At 37.2% G+C, this 21,883-nt stretch overlaps 1 protein-coding gene across 1 annotated transcript in view; it reads left to right on the top strand.

Annotated features, from left to right (window-relative positions):
- The window catches only part of MALRD1 (MAM and LDL receptor class A domain containing 1), a 648,353-nt gene that overhangs the window by 101,368 nt on the left and 525,102 nt on the right, over nucleotides 1–21,883 (top strand). Inside the window, exons 13-15 of the mRNA XM_070600827.1 lie at nucleotides 62–235; nucleotides 8,322–8,442; nucleotides 10,382–10,522. Coding sequence (XP_070456928.1) covers nucleotides 62–235; nucleotides 8,322–8,442; nucleotides 10,382–10,522 — 436 coding nt within the window. The remainder of the gene's footprint in view (nucleotides 1–61; nucleotides 236–8,321; nucleotides 8,443–10,381; nucleotides 10,523–21,883) is intronic.

Raw genomic sequence — 21,883 nt, 5'->3', positions numbered from 1 at the left:
GAACAGCTACTGGAGACAGGTAAATGGAATATTGATGTTATTAAAAAACTTTCCCCACCAGCTGCGGTTTTGGTATCATTTGTCTCAGCATTCACATCTCTCGGTTTTTACAAGAACATCACTGGATGGGAATTTGCAAAAGCAAGGTGATCTAATTGGAATCTCGGAATCTCAGTGGAGACAAGCAAAAATCGACCTCTGTGCGAAGGCTGGGGAATCTACTCTGCCTTTTCAGGTAAGCATATAAGAAATTAATACAACTCAGCAGAAGATGTTTATTTAATCCTAATCTTTTCAGACAGCAATGTAATGTATATATCCCATAAGTTTATCTGATATTAATAAAGCAAGCACATTCACAACTGGGGATGAGTAAAGAGGTTATCTTGACTATGTGCTCAAGACTTATTTGTGAAAGTATAGCAAAAGTGGAGATAAGAATTGAGTAGGATAGCAGAGAGAAGAGTAATTTAACAGGAAATATTTGCTTTTTTAAGTGAAGAGGTGGATTGCGTGAGGTAGTGAAAAAAATCTGACTTGGGCTGTACTCATATTTTAATCCTATTTCCTCATCTTCAGCTGCCATTAATATTGAGGATTTTATCAACCTTTTATGTCATTTTCTTGGTTAATAATAAAAGAAGGCAACTGTAGCTTATCAAATGGATGCCCCAACTTCCACCCTCCTGGGCATGACTCCCTTCTGGAGGATGTTTAAAAGGGCTATTTTAGAAACTAGATTTCGATGGTGGAATATAGTGGAAAAACACTGCCTTTGGAGTCAGATGGTCTAAGTTCCCATCTCTGCTCAGCTCATGGGTTGCTGAGTGACTGCAAATTACGTCTTTGAGCTTTATATTCCCCAGTCTGTGAAAACCGCAGTGAAAGTAAAAGGAATACTTGAGGGAAATCTGAGTATTAGAGAGAATTTAGCTAAAATGGTAGCTATGAACATGGTCTCTGGAGTCTGAGGTTCAAGCCCAAGTGTACAATCATAGGCAAGATACTTAATCCTTCCATGCCTGTTTCTTCCTCTGTAAATGAGGAGGGAAGAGAATTGTTGTTGGGGTGTTAGGAGCCCCTGATAAATAACACACCTCATCTAGTACTCATTTATGAACCAACTGAGATAAATATAGAAGTCAACAGATAGAGAGCAAAATATTTTGGAGGAGATTCCTTTAGAATCTGCAGCCATATATTTAAAATAATACTTCACCAGGACAAACAGATTCACTCAGAGAACAACTAACTCTGCTAGAGAATACAGGACTCACACTTTGGGGAAAACTTTTACCGTTAACCAGAGATAACATCGGAATGCATGCCTCCTGAAGACAGGCTAGTTCCCCAAAGCAGGGTGGGGGCCATTGAATAAGAGAAGAAGAGAGTGAATTAAGCATGACCAGCTTATTCTTCCAACATCACCAATCAATTAAATCATCCTTCTCTCATGGCAAAGAGTAAGAGGTCAGTAACAGCAGTGTTACTTCCAGAAAGTTCCTACAGGTGGAAGCAGGAGGAATAGGGAATAAGCATCGACTCCTATTAGTATTACCTACTTTGTAGAAATATGAGGACTAAGTGGTTTATACATGTAAAGCACATGGAAGATAATATGGCAAGAAGTAAACACGCAAAAGTTAACTGTTATTGTTATTGTGGTTATTACTTGGATATTGTTTGGGAATAGTAGACACTGAATAAATATTAGTGTCCATTATTTTGAAAGAAAGTCTCATCTTGACCAGAACTCTGGGCTCAATGATTAGCGGTTTCTTCTCTCACTGAAGGTCTCTAAACTCCCCTGATTCTCGAGGATCGTATTTATGCTTCCACCCCCAAACCCAGTGGACAAAAGCATCATGAATCTAGTAGCTCTTAACAGCTGGAAAACATTTGACATAAAGACCAGTCATGGAATCATTTTAGTGTCAATCTCTATTACGTGTGACAGGGCAAACAAAATCAGAATAATTTGATCCCTTGCCTCAAGTATTTATAGTCTGTATAAAATTCTTTTCTTTAGGTTTACTTTTAGTTAGACTGTAGCTTATTAGTATCTCTCAGAGTCTATTGTTAAATGACATATTGGGAAGAAAACAGAATGTCCTTGTCCATACAAAAACCTGCACATGACCACCTGCACGTAACACCTTCATTCATATTTGCCAAAACTTGGAAGAAACCAAGATGTCCTTAGTTGGTGAATGGATAAGTGAACTGTAGTATGTCCAGACAATGGAATATTATTCAGCACTAAAGACAAATGAGCTATCAAGCCTTGAAAAGCCATGGAGGAAACTTAAATGTATATTACTGAATGAAAGAAGCCAATGTGAAAAGGCTCCATAATACATGATTCCAGCTATATGATATTCTGGAAAAGGGAAAACTATGGAGACAGTAAAAGGATCAGTGGTTGGGGGGGTGAGGGAAATGGGGAGCGGAGGGACGAATCGGTGGAGTACAGAGGATTTTTAGGACAGCGAAAATACTCTGTGTGATGATCTGATGGTGGATACATGTCATTATTCATTTGTTCAAACCCATCAAGCGTACGACACCAAGATTGACCTTTAATGTAAACTATAGACTTTGGATGATTAAGATGTGTCACTGTAGGTTTATCAATTGTAACAACTGTCCTACTCTGGTGGGCCATATTGATGATGGGGAGGCTGTGGATGTGTGGGCGCTGGAGGTATATGGAGACACTCTGTATCTTCCCCTCAATTTTGCAGCAAAACTGAAACTGCTCTAAAAGTCTTAAGAAAGAACAAAACAAAACAAAAACACCAGAACATGTTTTGTTAGAATTGTAGCTGTTTGAGAAATATTATGAATTAAAACGCATGCCATTCCTTTTTCGGCCTGGAGGCACTCATTAACCTGTCACTATTATTGAAGACATTCAGCACAGTGTAGATTTTTCTCTTTAATATTTCTTCCTTTGGGGTTTTAGTTTTTGTTTTGCTTTGCAGTGAAAACTGAGACTACTGTTTATTATCTGTGGTGTGTGAACTAGTTTGTAGATTGACCAATGATTTGAGAGGATGTCATAATTTGGCAGCTGCAGATTTGTGATTTTTCTAAAGCAGCCCTGCTCTGCTGCTCTCCTCTCTTTCTTCACTCCCTTCTGTGGGGGCTCAGTGCCATGTGTTGGCTTTTCTGTCTCCCCAGTTGACGGTTCCCAGGCAGCACCAGTCACCCTCAGCTTAATCATGATGTCCTTTGAGGGGAGTGAATGGTCCTGGGTTCTTTTTTTTTCACTTTAATTTTTAATTTTTTAAAATTTTTTTTGCTGAGGAAGATTTGCCCTAAGCTAACATCTGTTGCCAATCTTCCCCTTTTTTTTTTGGTTTTGCTTGAGGAAGATTAGCCCTGAACTCACATCTGGGCCAATCTTCCTCTATTTTGTATGTGAGTTGCTGCCACAGCATGACTGATGAGTGGTGTAGGTCTGTGCCTGGGATCCAAACACATGAACCCAGGCTACCAAAGTGGAGCACGCCGAGCTTAACCACTGTCCCAGTGCCGGCCCCTGGTTCTGGGTTCTTGCTAGGCTGCAGCCGTGTTTAATTCACTCCTGCGAAGGTAAGAGTTTTAGTCTGTGCCTCTGTTCCTTCTTATTCAATCCTGTTACTTGGCTGTAGCACAGGTTTGTTTAAGAAACCACAGGTGAATAAAAAGAAAAATAAGAAATAGTCTCTCAAATTCCACCATTAAAAAGGCTATTTATTACAGGTCCACAATCTCTAATCACCAATTTGGAAAATTAAGATTTGGAATGCAATAAGCTTTTGAAAAATGAATTTCACGGCAGAATTGAACCTGGCCTGAACCAGTGTAAAGTCGTTAGGCAGTTCATTTAGTGACGGGCTTGATTATAGAGTGCTGCCCTCTTCTCCCTGAGGGTATCACGTAATATACACAATGTGTGTTAGAGTAACACTCTCAACTCTGAACTATTCACATTTCAAAACCCAGCTGGACCCAAAGACTCTAGATAAGAAATTGTGGGCCCGTGTTAACGTTCTGGTGTGAATTAGTTCAGATTTTTAATACACACACACAAGATGCATAAATACACACAGTCACACACAGATATATACAAACAGTATTAGTTAACACATTAATATTACTCAGAATATTATTAAATATTTCAAACAAGTAGAAAATACAGAGAGAGGCAAATACCCGTGTACTCACACCCCAGAATTAACTAGTTAACATTTTGTTTGCTTATAATGTTAATCTGTTTGCCCATAAAGATGTAGCTTTTGTCTTCTTTGTACCCCTTTCTTTTCCATTTCTTGTCCTCTGCAGGGAAAAAAAAATGCTTATATAATCTTGATTTTAACCTGATTTCTCTAAGTGTATTTTCAAAAGTATGGAAATATTCATGAGGATTCTAGCTAGGTGCGGTTGTACTTCATGCTTTTATCAACAATCAATGGAAAAGATGTTATACCTACAAGCAGCCAATCCAGCTTTTAAATATTCAAATATATAAAGTTTATCTTCTTGAAAACAGTCTTCTTTGGCACATTAAATTTAGCGGACTGAAGCATTTAAGAGTGACCTTAGCCATTGCCTGGCCATCAGTTCAATGTGACTAAACTCTGAGCCATGTTTGTATAGTGTAATCCAGTTCAGTCCAGAATTGGGAAGGAAGAAGGCATCAGATTGTATGACCTCAGTGCTCCCTTGCCCCCATGAAATCCTGCTTCAGTGTGACCCTTTTGATGTCTCCTGTGGACATCACAGGAGTGCCAATTGCGTTGAGTTCATAAGGAAATAGGCACACCTAATTGGGGAGGGATTTCATTCTTCCTGGTGGAAAAGGATGCGGCTTACTGTTTTTTCTGTAAGAACAGCAAATTACCACATTTCGATGCTCCCTACATTTCCTGTGCAGCTTTTATTGGGAGACTGTAAGGCAAGTAGTTAATAGTATTCTTCATAATCTGTTTTAACTTGGCCCGCTTGTTTTATATGTTCGGTTTTTTACACAAATTTATTTATTTAATTTATACTTTCTTTTTTCCTAACTTCTGTTCTGAGTTTTCATATCTAGAAGTGACACTTTTTCTGAGTACTCTTCATTGATTTCCAATTGATCTGCTTTCTTTGAGTTTCGTATTAAAACATAATGGTGTCATATTCTAGATTTCATTTTAAAATGACCCTTATGTGAAATTTCCCGCCATGATTGATACCATGATCAGAGTTAATGATATAAATCGATAACAATTTCCTGACATTATTTGAAGATTCAGTGAAGGGTAAGATTTATAATACAAAAGTAAAAGCTGGTCTAGTCTCTGTAAAGTTGCTGTGTCCTCAGCCTTCTTAATCCAGGGCCTCGTTAAATCCTGCTTTGCCAGGTAGCTCTGTTCTGCAGCATCTATCTGCTAAAGATTAGTTATCTATTTCGTTATAGTTGATACAGTAGAGCATAATTGTTAATGGCTCAAGTTACATATTTTTCTTACTCAATATGTGACCTTCAACCAATTTACTTCAACTCTCTAAGCTTCTGTTTCCTTTGCTTAACATAAGGATGAAAATAGCACCACCTTCACAGAGTTAAAACCAGTGAATGTCTCTTGTATGTAGTAAGCACTAAATGAAAGTTAGCTGTTGATCTTATTAATACCATCATCATTCTTTAAAAGTTACTATATTCCAACTACTCAGCCATAAAAAAGAATAAAATCGTCCCATTCACAACAACATGGATGCACCTTGAGGGTATTATGTTAAGTGAAATAAACGAGATAGAGAAAGACAATCTCTGTATGACTCCACTCACATGTGGAAGTTAAACATGTAGACAAAGAGAACAGATTAGTGGCTACCAGGGGAAAGGGGGGGTTGGGGGTGGGCACAAAGGGTGAAGTGGTGCACCTACAAACAATAATGTACAACTGAAATTTCACAAGTTTGTAACCTATCATTAACTTAATAAAAACTTTTAAAACATTACTATATTCCATTTTTTCTTTACTTCTTCTTTTCCTACTTTCTACATTTCTTCTTAGATTCATATTTATTCATTCTGTTATTTTTTAAAACAAAATATCAAAGAACCAAAATCTAAATATGCTGGTTGAGCATTTCTCTGGAAAACCTTCCCTTGGGTTTGCAGATGTGAAAAGTAATCACTTGATTGTAAACAATATTTACAAGTTGCTGTGGTTCCCGTAGCAAAAATAATAAATGATTTTGCTCTTTTAGGGCGTAATATAATATAGTTGAATAAAGCAATAATCAGCATGATCCTGAAAAAGAGCTTTGGAGGGGAAAGACATCTACACATAATTTGAAATTTAAATTCTCAAATTACCTTGATAATCTTATAAAATCTTAAATTCTATGCTCCTATGTAGGGGAGAAAAAAGTTTTCCTTGATCCTCTTTGGGTCCCTGGCTGGGTCTGAAAATTAAACTGACAAAGCAGATTAAGATGAGAAAAGAGTATAAAATTGTTTAAGTTTTAAACAAACTCCCCCTGGCATGGGAGCCTGCAAAAGGAAGTGAGGACCCCCCAAAACAGTTAAACATGAGTGTCTTTTTGCTAGGTTTGGTGATCAGTGGACAGTCATGGAAAGATATGATAGGGGAAAGAACGTGAGCTAGTGTAGTAAACTGGAGGAAACTTAGCAAGAATCCTGTCTAGATTCTTCTGTATCCTTTTGTCTTTGCAGATAAGGATACCTCTGGGTATAAGGAGGGCAGCTCTCACATGAGGATTTTATGATCTGCCTTAAGGGAAGGGCATGTCCATCCTGCATGTGCCATTTCTCAGGTTCCTTTAGCTTAAAATATTCAGTATGCCAAGGTGCCGTATTTTGGGGTAGTGTGTCTTGAACCCATCATCCTGTGACACCCAGAGTTTTCGAAATATACCCCACACTTTCACATCTCCTTGCTCTTGCTTGTTATGTTACCAGTTTCTCAAAGTAACAAAATCCTAGCCTGCAATTATAACTGAGGCTTAATATTACCTCTTTACTAAGTCTTTTTTCAAATTCTGTCTCATATTCTTGGCAGAAATAAAGTACTTTCTTTTGAATCTCTTAGTATCTTATACATATCTCTTGTATAGCACTTAAGGTGTAGTTTAGTTCTTAATGTATCATACTGAGTAAGTTGTAAGATCTTTGAGATCAGAGATCCTCCCTGATAAGATGGAAATGCACCTGCTAACTCTGTGCTGGGCTGCTGGCCCTGCTATGCATCCTTAAGACTCCAGACGTAATTTCTTTCTTGATTTTTTTTTTTAAGATGGTGGAGTAGCAACGTAATAAGGTGAGCGATTAACAAAAGAGAAAAATTATATCCATCATTACTCAGAGTGTTAAAATAAATTAAACTTAGATACTTCCAAGTGCTTTAGCATATGAGTATTATTAACCAGCGTATGTGGTTATTGATTGTACGCTTTACCTCACTAAGTAGGTTTCCGTATATGTATACATTGTATATATACAAGTATTTAAATATTCTGATATGGAAATGAATCATTGCCTCCAGCAGACCCATTACAAATGAATTCATATCTCAATTAAATTGAGTTGTAAAGTACACAGTTGATTACCCCAAAGAGCTCATTTTAAATGCATATAACTCTTAATGGCTCCAATGGGAAGGCAGCCCTTCAGTAATGATGAATGTTACAACTTTTAATTGAAACAAGGTTACCTAAGATATTAAGGTTACAGCAGATGCTGTCAAAGCAGTTATGACTTTATACATTTATAACGTGAATGTTCTGGTCAAAACAATTTTCTAAAATTAGATTGGAAGGTGGGACAAATGCAAATGAGCTTCTCTACACAAAGAAATAATGTAAGTCATTTGTTTTTCTTAAAAAATGATTAAAGAAGACAATTTTGGTGATACAAACAAACCTTGCTTAACACTTCACGAAATGGACAGTCTCCATTTCTCCATTTCGAGAAATGTAAAATGGGGCAGAAGACAGAAAGCTTAAAACATAGAGAATAAAGAAGAAGGAAGGGAAAAATAGAAAAGATCTGATTGACTGAGGCCACATAGACAGACTTGTTTGGGGTGAGAAGGAACAAAAATAAATAGTAAAGAGCCTGGAGTTGGCTTGGTGTTTGGGGTTTAGCTGACTGAATATACAGCGTTTCTGGTCAAGTGGAGCATTTACAGGGACACAAAAATCATCTGAGTTTTGGTGTGCTGACATAACACCTGGGGCAGAGGAGGCTCCATCTTGGGTCTAGAAAGTTATTTCAACACTTTTATGTGTTTTTTTTTTAATATTTTATCTTTCTGTAATTATAGTTAATTTTAGAAGCTACTGTTTTATCATCAAATGCTACCGTCGCTCTAGATGACATCAGTATATCCCAAGAATGTGAAATTTCGCATAAGTCACTTCCAGGTACCAGCGTACAAAACAAAGGTAAGTTTTTTCTTGTGGTTATTATAATTTTGAGTATTGAAATAATTATTTCTCCTATATATCAAAATATAAAATATATTAGAATCCTTCAATAATATAACTGACTAAAACCTAATACTAGGATGTGGGATTATATCACATGTCCTTGAAAACTAAAACTATTTTGTTAAAAAGGTAGAAATATGATATCTCACAGTCTAGGCCTTAGGCTGTCTTCCAATAATATTCTATGCTTGTGGTTAAAACTGTCACATACAAATTTTTTAATTATAAAAATTATGAATTTTAATTATTTTGCATGTTTTAAAAACATTTATATAAAAATTCAATTCTATTTTAATTTTCCTGGGCACTTCAAATGAATATGTAATGACATTCAAGTTTCAGAATCACTGAGGAGTTCAAAGAAAAATTATCGTGTTTAGTAAAATGACTAAGGACAGCCAAAAATTTCAAACTTGAACCTAAAATTCTGTGTTTAAGTTCACAACATAATATTTTCAAGAAACAGATGCAGTTTGGCTAATTCTTTGACTACATATTTTGTAGAGAATTTCAGTTAAGGGACAGGAAGATTGTCATAAAAATGGATCCCAAATAGTTGAACAGGCATTTTTGAAAATTTAACCATTACTTAGGTTCAGAGATTGCATTGGAGCTGTCTACACTGTGCATGCAGTTGCTTTGTCATTCGAACAGTAATTGGTGTTTTTCTGTGACAACTCCTACCCGTAGATCTCAATTAATAAATAGACAATATTAAAAATGTTACCTGAAACTGTCACATTTCATTTTTCTTAATCTCTATACATGAAAGTTATTTGCATGTGGATATCAGGCACATCACGTATTCTGAAGTTATATTTCTTTAAACAGCATATTTTTGTTAGAGGAAAAGTTGTATTCTTGCAGGAGTTAAATACACTAATCAAGGATGATATAGGAGAAACAATTCTGGATTGAGACTTGAGTTAAAGGACTTTTCATTACAGGTCCTTTATTAAAGACATCTTTCATTGGTGAGGTTGCATAATTCTATGTGCTAACTTTATATTGTGTTAATATGTATTTACATTATTCAGAATCTGCGTCCTGAGTTTATAAGAAGTTTAAGTCGTGCGTCTTTATAAGCTGTGTATGTGTGTGGTTCTGACAGACTGTGAAGAATGTAGTGTAGCATATTTGATGATGAATGAATTTTGGAGGGTTAACGAGCATTACCTTATTTCTGTTATTTGATTAAACATTTTCCTTCTCCTAATCAAATACCGCATCACCAGAATTGGAATAGTGGGAAGGCATTAAAGTTGACACTGAAGAGAATGTAATGGGAGGCAAAAGTCTGGTTAAAGATTTCAAATTATCACTAAAATTAACCTCAGCAGAAGTGTCTGAGAGTACTTGATCTCACTTACAGAGAATTCTTTTCATAAATTCACTCAAAACTCATTTATATGTGCTTCAATCTGAACACCAGCTCAGTTGGTTAGAGCATAATTCCAATTAGGCCAAAATTTTATAAATTATGCCTGAAGGCCAAAGCTTTTACACAAAGAAAAAAAAAATTCTTAACTGTTTTTGCAAACTTGTCCAATAGGCAATTACAGGATGTCCTTTATGGAATTCAGTATTACTACCTGGCAGAAATTTAGGGACAGGACTGCAAGGAGAGTTAAAAAAATGTGCCTTTTCCTACGGATGGCGAATTATATTATATTCGTAGGACCGAATGGCCAGAGAGTTGCTGAGCCCCTGTGAATTAAAGCCTCTTCACAGCAATCCTGAACGCATTAGCTTTGTGTTTACATTTGGAGCACCATAGGCTAATTGAAAAGAGCTAATTGTGCTCTGATTTGGCCTTTTATCCAGCTTCGTCATCTTCGGCATGTTTAAAAACTAGTATTCCTAGACAATTATGCGTTTCCTTTATTTGTTGAAGGACAAGAAGATGTTATATCCTCTCCACCTCTTAATTTTGAAGCTGGATTTGTGCCCCTTGAGGATGCAGACTATTCTTCATCCAGCAAGTTCTATGATCTTACGTCTGACTGCCCAAGGGGAGCGGAGGAAGCCAATTGTGGTGAGTGAAAGCACTGACTCCCTGGGCTGAGATTTATGTGTACACGTTTACTCTCTGAGTGCAACGTGCTTACTACTCAAGTGAGTGTTGTTTAATGAAGACAGTCAGAACTGAGACCTCTACACAACCGAAATGACTTGCAGACGAAAGCAAACCAGATCAGCTTTAAAACAGTAGCAATGAATGACGACATCTCTTTAACTTTCAGTTTTGGTGTATTGGCATATAAAATCTGAAATAAATGCATGATAGAACTCAAAAGACAAGAAGGAGAACGTATTAGAAACATTCCTTTGTTAAATTCTTTTTGAGATCATGAAAATGCTTGCTGTTATTCTAAACACTTGCCATTCCAGTACAATTAATGGCAGAGGGTTGTATAATGCTTAAGAATGTTCTTTCAAGCTATAGTGCACCTACAAATAATTTTGTCATAAAACTATAGATCATGGTTAGTTCTTTATATTTTTAAATCTGTGAGAATTTCCTTTGAGTTTCTCCAAGGTAGTGCATCCATTCTTTCTGCATTATACTTGTATGACTCTCAAGTTATCCTAGCATCCCTGGAAAATTAATAAAGAAGGAAAAGAAGGAGGGTGTTGGTGGATCAGCTTTTATAAAAGTATTTATATAAGTGCTATTGAAGACAATGAAGACAGGCAAAAGGGAAGATTACCGGAGTTTCACATTTTATTGACTACCCGTACCTGAAATGAAACCCAAGGTAGTTTTCAGTCAAGACAATGGTGGGGCATGGACATATTCATGAGGTGTGGTGGAGCACAGAGTGGGAGAGACTCTTCCAGCAATCCATGCAGAAAACACATCAGAATGATGAGAAAAATCAGGGACATTGTTGAATTCTGATACATTGGCACGGTGGCCATGGTGTGACTCACAAAAAACCTTTATTGAGTGTCTATACCAATACATTCAGTGAAGAATAAAGTGTGGTCATTTCCCTCAAGAAACTTAGTCTGTTAGGTGAGAGATATGGAGATTTGATAGTTATAACTAGAGTAGAGGTGCACACAAATTGCTTATTGTGACTGTGAGTTAGAGAATGTATTCTATAGAAGGCAGATAATGTCTCAGCAAGAATTTATTGTTTTTGGAACTCAGTCTGTTGTATACTAATTTTTACTCTGTACATTTATAAAATTATGATATGAAACTAATCATTTTTGGATGGAAATTTCTGGAGTTAGCGCTCAATGACCTGTAACAATAAAAGATTTGTTACTTGCTATTCTCAACTGAGTAAAGCCCCAAATGTCATGAGAGTCCTAGCTCAACTTAGCCTCTCAGCCAAACTACACAAGGTTACAAGAGGAGTTCTAAGTGATGCTCCAGCCCTAGTCATGTGAAACAGACTGATTTTTATTCAACAGCTATTTATTAAGTGCCTACTATGTGCCAGGCATTCTTTAATGCTTATTTTCAGCAAGTCAGGAACATTAGAAAAGTAGTGAGATACTCTTAAATTTCTCATTGTTTTCTTCAACAACAACCAAGAAGGCCAACTAGAATTTTTACTGAAATTAAATTATTCCCTTATGGTTAACTAAGCATATCTTATCAAGACCAAATATAGCAATAATATAGTAATCGTCAGCATGATTTTTTTATGTTGGCTGTAATAATGTGTCTAGTTTTTATCCAGCTTATGATTATTAAATAGATGTTTGGGCAGTGTTTACATATAGATGGTTCTGTTTATCATTTTTCATAAAAATGTTTATATGACCTTTTAAATCTGCCCTCTGAAGATTATGCTTCATAGATCCTCAAGTGTTTAGGAGTATAATTGCTAATTGATATTTCTTTTTTTAAATTTTTAAAAATTGCTATTTTTTATTGAAGTATAATTGACATATAACATTATATTAGTTTCAGATGTACAACATAATGGTTTGATATTTGTTTATATTGCAAAATGATTATAACAATGTCTAGTTAGCGTCTGTCACCGTAGATAGTTGCAAAATATTTTTTCTTATAATGAGAACTTTTAAGATTTACTCTTAGCAACTTTCAAATATGCAGTACAGTATTACAAACTATAGCCACCATGCTGTACATTACACCCTCATGACTTATTTATTTTATAACTGGAAGTTTGTACCTTTGGACCCCCTTCGCCCGTTTTGCCCACCCCTCACCCCTGCCTCTAGCAGCCGCCAATCTGTTCTCTGTATCTATGAGCTTGGTTTTTGGTTTTGTTATTGTTGTTGATTTTTTTTTAGATTCCACATATCAGTGAGATCATATGGTATTTGTCTTTCTCTGTCAGACTTACTTCACTTAGCATAATGCCCTCAAGGTCCATCCAAGTTGTCACAAATTGCCAGATTTCCTTTTGTTATGGCTGAATAATGTTCCACTGTATACACAAACACACACACACACACACATATATATATCACATTTTCTTTATCCATTCATCCATTGATAGTTACTTAGTTAATTTTCTTATCTTAGCTATTGTAAATAATGCTACAATGAACGTAGAGATGCATATGTCTTTTTGAGTTAGCGTTTCATTTTCTTCAGATAAATACCTATCTTTTGGTTTCCTTGGACTCAGTTCCACTGTGGTGAGGTGGAGTTCCCCACATCAACAAGCAATGCTCAGGACACCAGCTAAATGCCGTACAATTCATCTCAATTCTGACGCTGTCTACCTGGAGATACCATCAGGTTCCACAGGTTAAGGGTTCAGTCCTACAAGTCTACCCACCTTGCCTCCTCCACTTCACACCTGTCCCAAGCTCAGGTTGTTAGCTGTGCTTCTGACTGACTGGCTCTGAGTCAGAGGTTCCCAGGACACCCTCTTTGGGTTTGATTAATTTGCTAGAGCATCTCACAGAACTCAGAGAAACATTTTACTTACTAGATCACCAGTTTATTATAAAGGGATATAACTCAAGAGCAGCTAGATGGAAGAGATGCATAGGGCAAGATATGGGAAAAGTGCGTGGAGCGTCCATGTCCTCTCCAGGTGTGCCACTCTCCCATCACCTCCAGGTGTTCACCAACTGGAAGCTCTTAGAACTCCATCCTTTGGGTTTTAATGGAGGCCTCATTACACAGGGATGAATGATTAAATCATTAGCCATTGGCAACCAGTTCAACAACTAGCCCTTCTCCCCTCCCTGGAGGTCAGGGGGTGGGACTGAAAGTTCCAGTCCTCTAATCACATGGTTAGCTCTATTGGCAACCAGCCCCTATCCATAACTGCTTTCCAAAAGTCACTTCATTAACGTAACAAAAGACACCTTCGTCACTCTCAACACTTAGGAGATTCCAAGAATTTTCCGAGCTCTGTGCCAGAAATGAGGACAAAGACCAAATATATATTGTTTATTATGAATCATAACATCACAACCAGGAAGTGGAATTGCTGGATATGCTAGTTCTATTTTTAATTTTTTGAGGAACCTCCATACTGTTTTTCTTAGTGGCTGCACCAATTTACATTCCCACCAACAGTGCACAAGGGTTCCCTTTCTCTGCATCCAGCCATTACTTGATATTTCTTGTATTCTTGATAATGGTCATTCTAACAGGTGTGAGGTGACATCTCTTTGAGATGTTGAGCACCTTTTCATGTACCTGTTGACTATTTGTGTGTCTTCTTTGGAAAACTATCTATTCAGATCCTCTGCCCATTTTTTAATGAGGTGTTTTTATTGTATTGAGTTGTATGAGTTCTTTATATACAGTCACGCACTGCCTGACAATGTTTCAGTCAAGGACAGACCCCATATATGACAGTGGGCTGATAAGGTTAGTACCATATAGCCTAGATGTGTAGCAGCTATATGATCTAGGTTTATGTAAGTACACTCTGTGGTGTTTGCACAATGATGAAATCACCTAACAACGAATTTCTTAGAACATATCCCCATAGCTAAGCAATGCATGACCATATATTGTATATTAACCCCTTATCAGATATATGACTTTGCACGTATATTCTCCTATTCGTTAGATTGCCTTTTCATTTTGTTTATGGTTTTCTTTGCTGTGCAAAAGCTTTTTAGTTTGATGTAGTCCCACTTGTTGATCTTTGCTTTTGTTGCCTTTGGTGTCAAATCCAAAAAATCATCTCCAAGACCAATATCAAGGAGCTTCCTACCTATATTTTCTACTAGAATTTTTGTGGTTTTAGGGCTTATGTTCAGGTCTTTAATACATTTTGAGTTAACTTTTGTGTATGGTGTAAGATAATGGTCTAGCTTCATTCTTTTGTGTGTGGCTGTCTGGTATTTCCAACACCATTTATTGAAGAGACTATCCTTTCCCCATTGTATATTATTGGCTCCTTTGTAGGAAATTAACTGACTATATATGGGTGGGTTTACTTCTGGGCTCTCTATTCTGTTCCATTGATCTATGTGTCTGTTTTTATGTCAATATTATATTGTTTGGATTACCATAGCTTTGTAATATAGTTTGAAATCAGAAAGTGAAATGCTTCTAGCTTTGTTCTTCATTCTGAAGATTTCTTTGGCCATTTGGGATCCTTTGTGGTTCCAGAAAAATTTTAGGATTGTTTCTTCTGTTTCTGTGAAAAATGCCATTGGAATTTTGATAGGGATAACATTGATTCTGTAGATTGCTTTAAGTAGTATGGACATTTTAATAACATTAAGTCTTTCAATCCCTGAGCACAGAATATTGTTTCATGTGTTTATGTCTTCAATTTTTTTCATCAATTTCTTGCAGTTTTCAGTGTACAGGTCTTTCTCCTCCTTTATTAAATTTATTCCTAGGTATTTTATTCTTTTTGATGCAATGATAAACAGGATTTTCTTAATTTCTCCTTCTGATAGCTTGTTATTAATGTATAGAAATACAACAGATTTTTGTATATTGATTTTGTATCCTGCAACTTTACTTAATTTGTTGATTAGTTCTAACAGTTTTTGTTGGAGTCTTTAGGGTTTTCTACATATAATATCTTGTCATCTGTAAAGAGTAAAAGTCTTAATTCTTCCTTTCCTATTTGATTGTCTTGTTTCTTTTTCTTGCTTAATTGCTTTGACTAGAACTTCCAATCCTATGTTAAATAAAAGTGAGGTAGGCATTTATTGCTATAAACTTTCCTCTTGGAACTGTTTTTGCTTCACTCTACAAGTTTTGGCATGTTGTATTTCCATTCTCATTTGTCTTGAGGTGTTTTTAAATTTCTCTTTTGATTTCTTCTTTGACTCTGGTTGTTCAATAGGACACTGTGTAAGAGCCACATATTTGTGAATTTTCCAGTTTTCTCTTGTAGTTTATTTCTAGTTTCATGCCATTGTGGTTCAAAAAGATGCATGATATGATTTCAGTCTTCTTAAATTTATTGAGACTTATTTTGTTTCCCCAAAACTGGTCTATCTTTGAGAATGTTTCATCTACACTTGAGAAGAATGTGTATTCTGTTGCTTTTGGATGGAATATTCTGTATATATCTTTTAAGTCTATCTGGTTTAATGTGTTGTTTAAGGCTGATGTTTCCTTTTTGATTTTCTGCCTGGATCATCTATTCATTGGTGAAAGTGGGGTATTAATTCCCCTGTCATTGTTGTATTGCTATTTTTCCCTTTAGATCTGTTGATATTTGTTTTATATATTTGGGAGCTCCTAGGTTCAGTGCATAAATATTTACAATATTATACCTACTTGTTGGATTGGCCCCTTTATCATTATGTAGTGTCCTTCTTTGTCTCCTATTACAGTTTTTGTCTTAAAGTCTATTTTGTCTGATATGAGTATAGCTACCCCAACTTTCTTTTGGTTTCCACTTGCATGTAATATCTTTTTCTGAGTCTTCACTTTCAGTCTGTATATGTCCTTACATCTAAAGTAAGTCTCTTGTAGGTAGCATATAGGTACGTTTTGTTTTTTTCAATCTGTTCAGCCACTCTGTGTCTTTTGATTGGAGAATTTAGTTCAATTACATGTAATTATTGATAAGTATGTACTTATTGCCATTTTGTTAATTGTTTTCTGGCTGTTTTGCAGTTCCTCATTTTCTTTTTTCTTTTCTTGTACTCCTCCTTTGTGATTTGAAGGTTTTCTGCAGTGGTATTCTTAGATTCTTTTTCTTTATCGTTTATGTATCTAGTATAGGTCTTTTGCTTTATGGTTACCATAAGGCCTGCATCTAACTACTTAGATTTATAACAGTCTATCTTAAGTTGATAGCAACTTAAGTTTGAATGAATTCTAAAGCTCTATATTTTTGCTCTTCCCCACCCTCACGTTTCATGTTTTTGATATATTTTACATCTTTCTATCTTGTGGGTCTCTTAACTAATTGTTATCATTATAGTTATTTTTACTACTTTTGTTCATACTAGCTCTAGAAGTGATTAATCCACCACCTTTACCACATTCTGTTATTTCAAATTTTACTATATATTTTTCTTTATCAGCGAGATTTATACTTTCATATGTATATGTTTCCTTGTTATTAATTAGCACCATTTCTTTTCAGCTTAAAGAAGTCTCTAACATTTCTTGTAAAGATGGTTTACTGGGGCTGAACTTTAGCTTTTGCTTGTCTGGAAAACTCTTTGTCACTCTTAATTCTGAAGAACAACTTTGCCAGATAGAGTATTTTTGGTTGGAAGTTTTTTTCTTTCAGCACTTTGAATACATCTTGCCACTTCATTCTGGCCTGCAAAATTTCTGCTGAAAAATACGCTGATAGTCTTATGGGAGTTCTCTTCTATGTAACAAGTTGTTTTTCTCTTGCTACTTTTCAGATTCTCTCCTTGTCCTTAACTTTTGACATTTTGATTACAATGGTTTTGGTGTGGGTCTCTTCAGGTTTATCTTATTTGGATGCTGTGGTCTTCTTGGATCTGGATGTCTGTTTTCCTCCCCAGGTTAGGGAATTTTTCAGCTATTATTTCTTCAAATAAGTTTTCTGCCCTTTTCTCTCTCTCCTCTCCTTCTGGGACCTCTACAATGCAAATATTGGTCTACTTTGTGTTTTTCCCTAAGTCCCTTTAGTACCTAGATTCAAGGCTGACTGGAAGCCAGACCCTCAGGCAGCAGCTTTTAAAATATGCAAATATATATAGTCTTTGTACACTGCAAATATAAGTCCTGCTGGCTACCAGAGCCAGGTGATCTAGAGGTGTTCTCTAAGCAGCAGTTGCAAAAATCAGGATGCCAGGTGAAAGTAAAGTTCCTTTCAAGGAGATACTGGCAACCTGGAGTGATTCAGAAGGAAAGTGAAAAGATGACATCTACTGACTTCTGTCTGCAGAGTGCACCTCGGTAGGCCTCTAAATTTGTGCCAAACCAGGAGCCTGCTTTTCAGGACAAAGCTCCAGGACAAGCAAATAGGTGTCTTTCACAGAGAAACTGGGAGTGTGTTTTGGTCTGCTGTCTATGCAGTGCCCTGGGTTGGTAGCCAACCAAGAACTCTCTCTCTGTTGGTTACAGTCCAATGGGACCCAGGAATGCAAGCCCTGCTGGCCACCAGAGCTAGGTAATCAGGGGGCATCCCCTGGGTGACAGACACAAAAACTGGGGTACCAGACACATATACAAGTTTGTCTCTGGGAGATACTGCCATTCTGGAGCATGGCAGGAAAGCATAAAGATGTTGCTCACCCCTTGAGGTCTCTGGAGTGAATTACAGAGGGCCTTACGTGTTTGTTTAATTAGAAGGCTGCCCCTCAGCCTGCAGCCATAAAGATAAACTAATAAACCTTTCTCACAGAAAGACTGGGCATCCCAGTCAGTTGCCTCTTGTTGTGCCTTGGGCATGGTAGCTGATTAAGAACTCTTTTACCATTGGTCACAGTCTTGTGGGTCCCACCAGCATAAGCCCCACGAGCCACCAGAGCCAGGCAACCTAGAGGTATCCCCTGGGCAGCAGCCACAACAATTGGCACCCCAGAGGGGTGTACAAGTTTATTTCCAGGAGGTACCAGTGACTTGGAGTGAGGCAGAAGGATAGCACAAAGATGGCACCTGCCAGCCTCCATTCCTGGAAAGTACCCCAGCAGGCCCCAGACATGTGTTAAACTAATGCGTGCCTCTCAGGCTGATGCTTTAAAATAAGCATGTAAGCTGCTTGCACAACGAGTCTGGGCATCTCTTAACTTCTTCTGCACTTGGCTCTTTGAATGAGTGAGTTTGAGTGTGTGAGCCGTTTAACTGCCCTTTCTCAGTTCACTATAGCCCAGTGGGTCTTGTGGATGCAATTCCTGTTGTTATTCAAAGCTAGATGTTTCGGGGGCTTGCCTCTCAGTGCAGGTCTTAAAAGTTGGGGTGCCTGATGTGGGGTTCCAACTGTTTGCTCCTCAGGGAGAAGCTCTGTGGTTTGAGTTCCTTCCTGATTGTGGATTTCTGTGCCAGCAGATGGGTTTATGGCAAGATTGTGTCTCAGCCTCTCCTTTCTGCTTCGGTATGGGTGTTTTCTTGTTTTCCCAATGTGTAGGAGTTGCTCAGCTAGTTTTTAGGGTATTTTTCAAGGGAATTGTTCCATATGTAGCTGTAAATTTGGTTTGTCTGTGGAAGGAAGTGAGTTCAGGATCTTCCTACATCACCATCTTGAACAAGAGCCCAAGCAGGAATTTCTTAAAAATATTTTCTGCTCTTCTTACTATATCAGAAGAGTTATCTATTGAATGTTCTACCTGGGATTAGCAGTTCTAAGCCTGTCTCTGATTTACGTTGACTGTTGCCAAATGTACACGGTTTAAGAACTTTATGTAAAGTCTTTTAATCAGCAAAAGAAATCGAAGAGGTAGGCGCTAGGATTATCCTCATCTTACAGACTTTCTTATGAGCATCCGTTCAGGAGACAGAAACCACACTAGCAATTTGAACAGAGAAAATACAAAGAACTATTGCCTAGAAAGAAGTGGTTAACTACAAAAATGTAAATGAGAACAACGAAGAAGAAAAGAATAGAAAATGTGGGGAACAGCTGCTAACTCTAGGACTGAGACAGAGAATCCAAGGAAGGAAGACATTTAGATGAAGGCATCCTCCCCAACCCCCAACACTGAGATTTAGACTTTGTTGGAGAGGGTGTGACCAGGAGCCACTGGAAGGTGGAGAAATTTGCTGGGATGCTGTGAGCTAGATTTGGTTGACAGCCAGTGGGCCAATGAAGAAATTATCCATCAGGATGCCTACAAAACTCACTGAACGATGACTGTAACTGGGTGGCTCTACATTGCCAGCAGTCATGGGCCAAGAGAAAAACAAAGTCCACTGGAACCAAAAACAGAAGCTGGTTCCTCTACTAGGTTTTGTGATATTCAACCATCCATCCTGTGCTCTACTAACAAAGTCTAAAATTGTATGAGCTGTTCAAAAGAGAAATGTGTACACAGTCCAGCTCCAATATCTCAAAGCAGGCAAAGAAGGGTGGATTTAGAGCTGAGACGCAGTAAATTTATAACTGGCAAACTTGCTTAATGTTGTATAGTTCATAATTGGTGGAACCCCATTTTAAATCCAGGCAATCTGCCTCCAGAACTCACATTCTCAACCACACATTACGCAGCCTTTCTATCCTTTCAAGGTCATCATTAAGTTGGGAATGATATTTCTCAGAAATGAAGAGTTGCTCTCATGATCGGTGTGAGCCATAGGAAGTTTGAAGCCAGTTAGCCTTTATTTTCGTTTCTTTGCCTGCTTTTTGTTTGGAGAGCTAATTTTATGCCAGGAATCTGTTTATTCATAGAAATGCTAATTATTCATCTCATTTTTATGAATCCATGCATTAACGATTCTGGCAGTGAGTTGAGATGCAGTAAAGGTGCAGTGAAGAATTAGTAGCAAAAAGGAGAGAAGGAAGCACAAGGATTTTAGCCTGAGAATCTAGTACTGGACTAGCTAGCATATCAATTTCCCCATAGAGAACTTAATTGCTTTAAAAAAATAGGGGTTTCCTATAAGGAGAAAAAAACAATACCACCCTCAGGATTTCTATTTATAAACATAGATCCTTCTTAAAAGGAACATTGCTATCCTAGAATTTCAAATATTAGTATTTTAATGCAGTTTATTCTAATTTTCTCATTTTCACAACCATCTCTAACTCAATTTGATTTGTTTCTCTTGTAGATAAGACTGATTATGACTTACCTCAAAAGAATATTATACTTACTTTGAATTTAGGTTTTCCACATATCTGGAACGTCTTTAAACTTTTCAGAAAAAAGTACTAAGTATAAATTTTGGTAAAAGAGAGAAAAAATGGATTTAAAAAAAGATGTTTTGGATGTGTAGTAGTTATGACATTTTTCAGAATTATGATAACCTTGGATGATTTAATTGAATGTTTCTTGTTCATTTATGTTATAGTAGAAAACTGCAGTTACTTACATTGCAACCCGGGTGTACAGGTTTTCAAGTGCTCTTCCTTCCTCCTCCCTCCCTCTATCCTCTCTCTCCTCCTCGCTTCCTTGCTTCCTTCCTTTCTGTTTTTGACAGTTAAAGATACCACCCACTGACTAGGATGTTAATTTTTCTCCAATATTTATTCGTGGTACCTGAAGAATTGAAGGACCTACATAGCAAGGCAGGTACAGCATCTCTCGGGAGAACTTCCCTTGTCCTTCAGTCTGTAATGGAGTGGGCTCCAGGGTAAAGTGCTATTAAAAGTGATTGTTGTCTAGGCATGGTAGAATTACAATGTGTCAGGAAGGTTCATGCCAGAGTGATTTTATACCTGGGCTTATGTTGCCATTTATGAAGAACTTTGACAAATAGACTGTATGTTTCCATTTAAGAGAATGTTTAAAATTATCCCCATTCTCAAGCCCAACTTCGCATCAGTAGAACAAACTCTCACAGGCTTGGGGGCCCGAGTGGGAGGCAGGAAGCAGAGTGAGTGGCCAGGTGTGTTTGAATAATCCCAGTGTTCTGAAAAGTGCAACTCTCCTGCACAAGCTATTTGACATCAGTATGCCACTGTCATCATTTTTAAGGACGTCTCTTTATTTTTCTTCAATTAAAATTATTTGTGGGACAAGCCCAGTGGTGCAGCGGTTAAGTTTGCATGTTCCACTTCGGCAGCCCAGGGTTTGCTGGTTTGGATCCTGGGTGCGGACATGGCACCGCTTATCAAGCCATGCTGTGGCAGGCATCCCACATAAAATAGAGGAAGATGGGCAGGGATGTTAGCTCAGGGCCTCTCTTCCTCAGCAAGAAGAGGAGGATTGGCAGAAGACATTAGCTCAGGGCTAATCTTCCTCAAAGAAAAAAATAATTTTAAACTATTTCTTTAGGATAGATTCTAAAAAGTAGAAGTTTTGGTTTAAAAGGTTATTTAATGACACTCAGTGCATTTTTGCCTATTTTTTATGCCTAAAAGTTATTATGTTAATAAAA

This window comes from Equus przewalskii, chromosome 30 (assembly GCF_037783145.1).
Source record: "Equus przewalskii isolate Varuska chromosome 30, EquPr2, whole genome shotgun sequence".
NCBI lineage: Eukaryota > Metazoa > Chordata > Mammalia > Perissodactyla > Equidae > Equus > Equus przewalskii.
The sequence above is the reverse complement of the archived record's forward strand: the minus strand, read 5'-3'. Positions and strand labels throughout refer to the sequence as shown.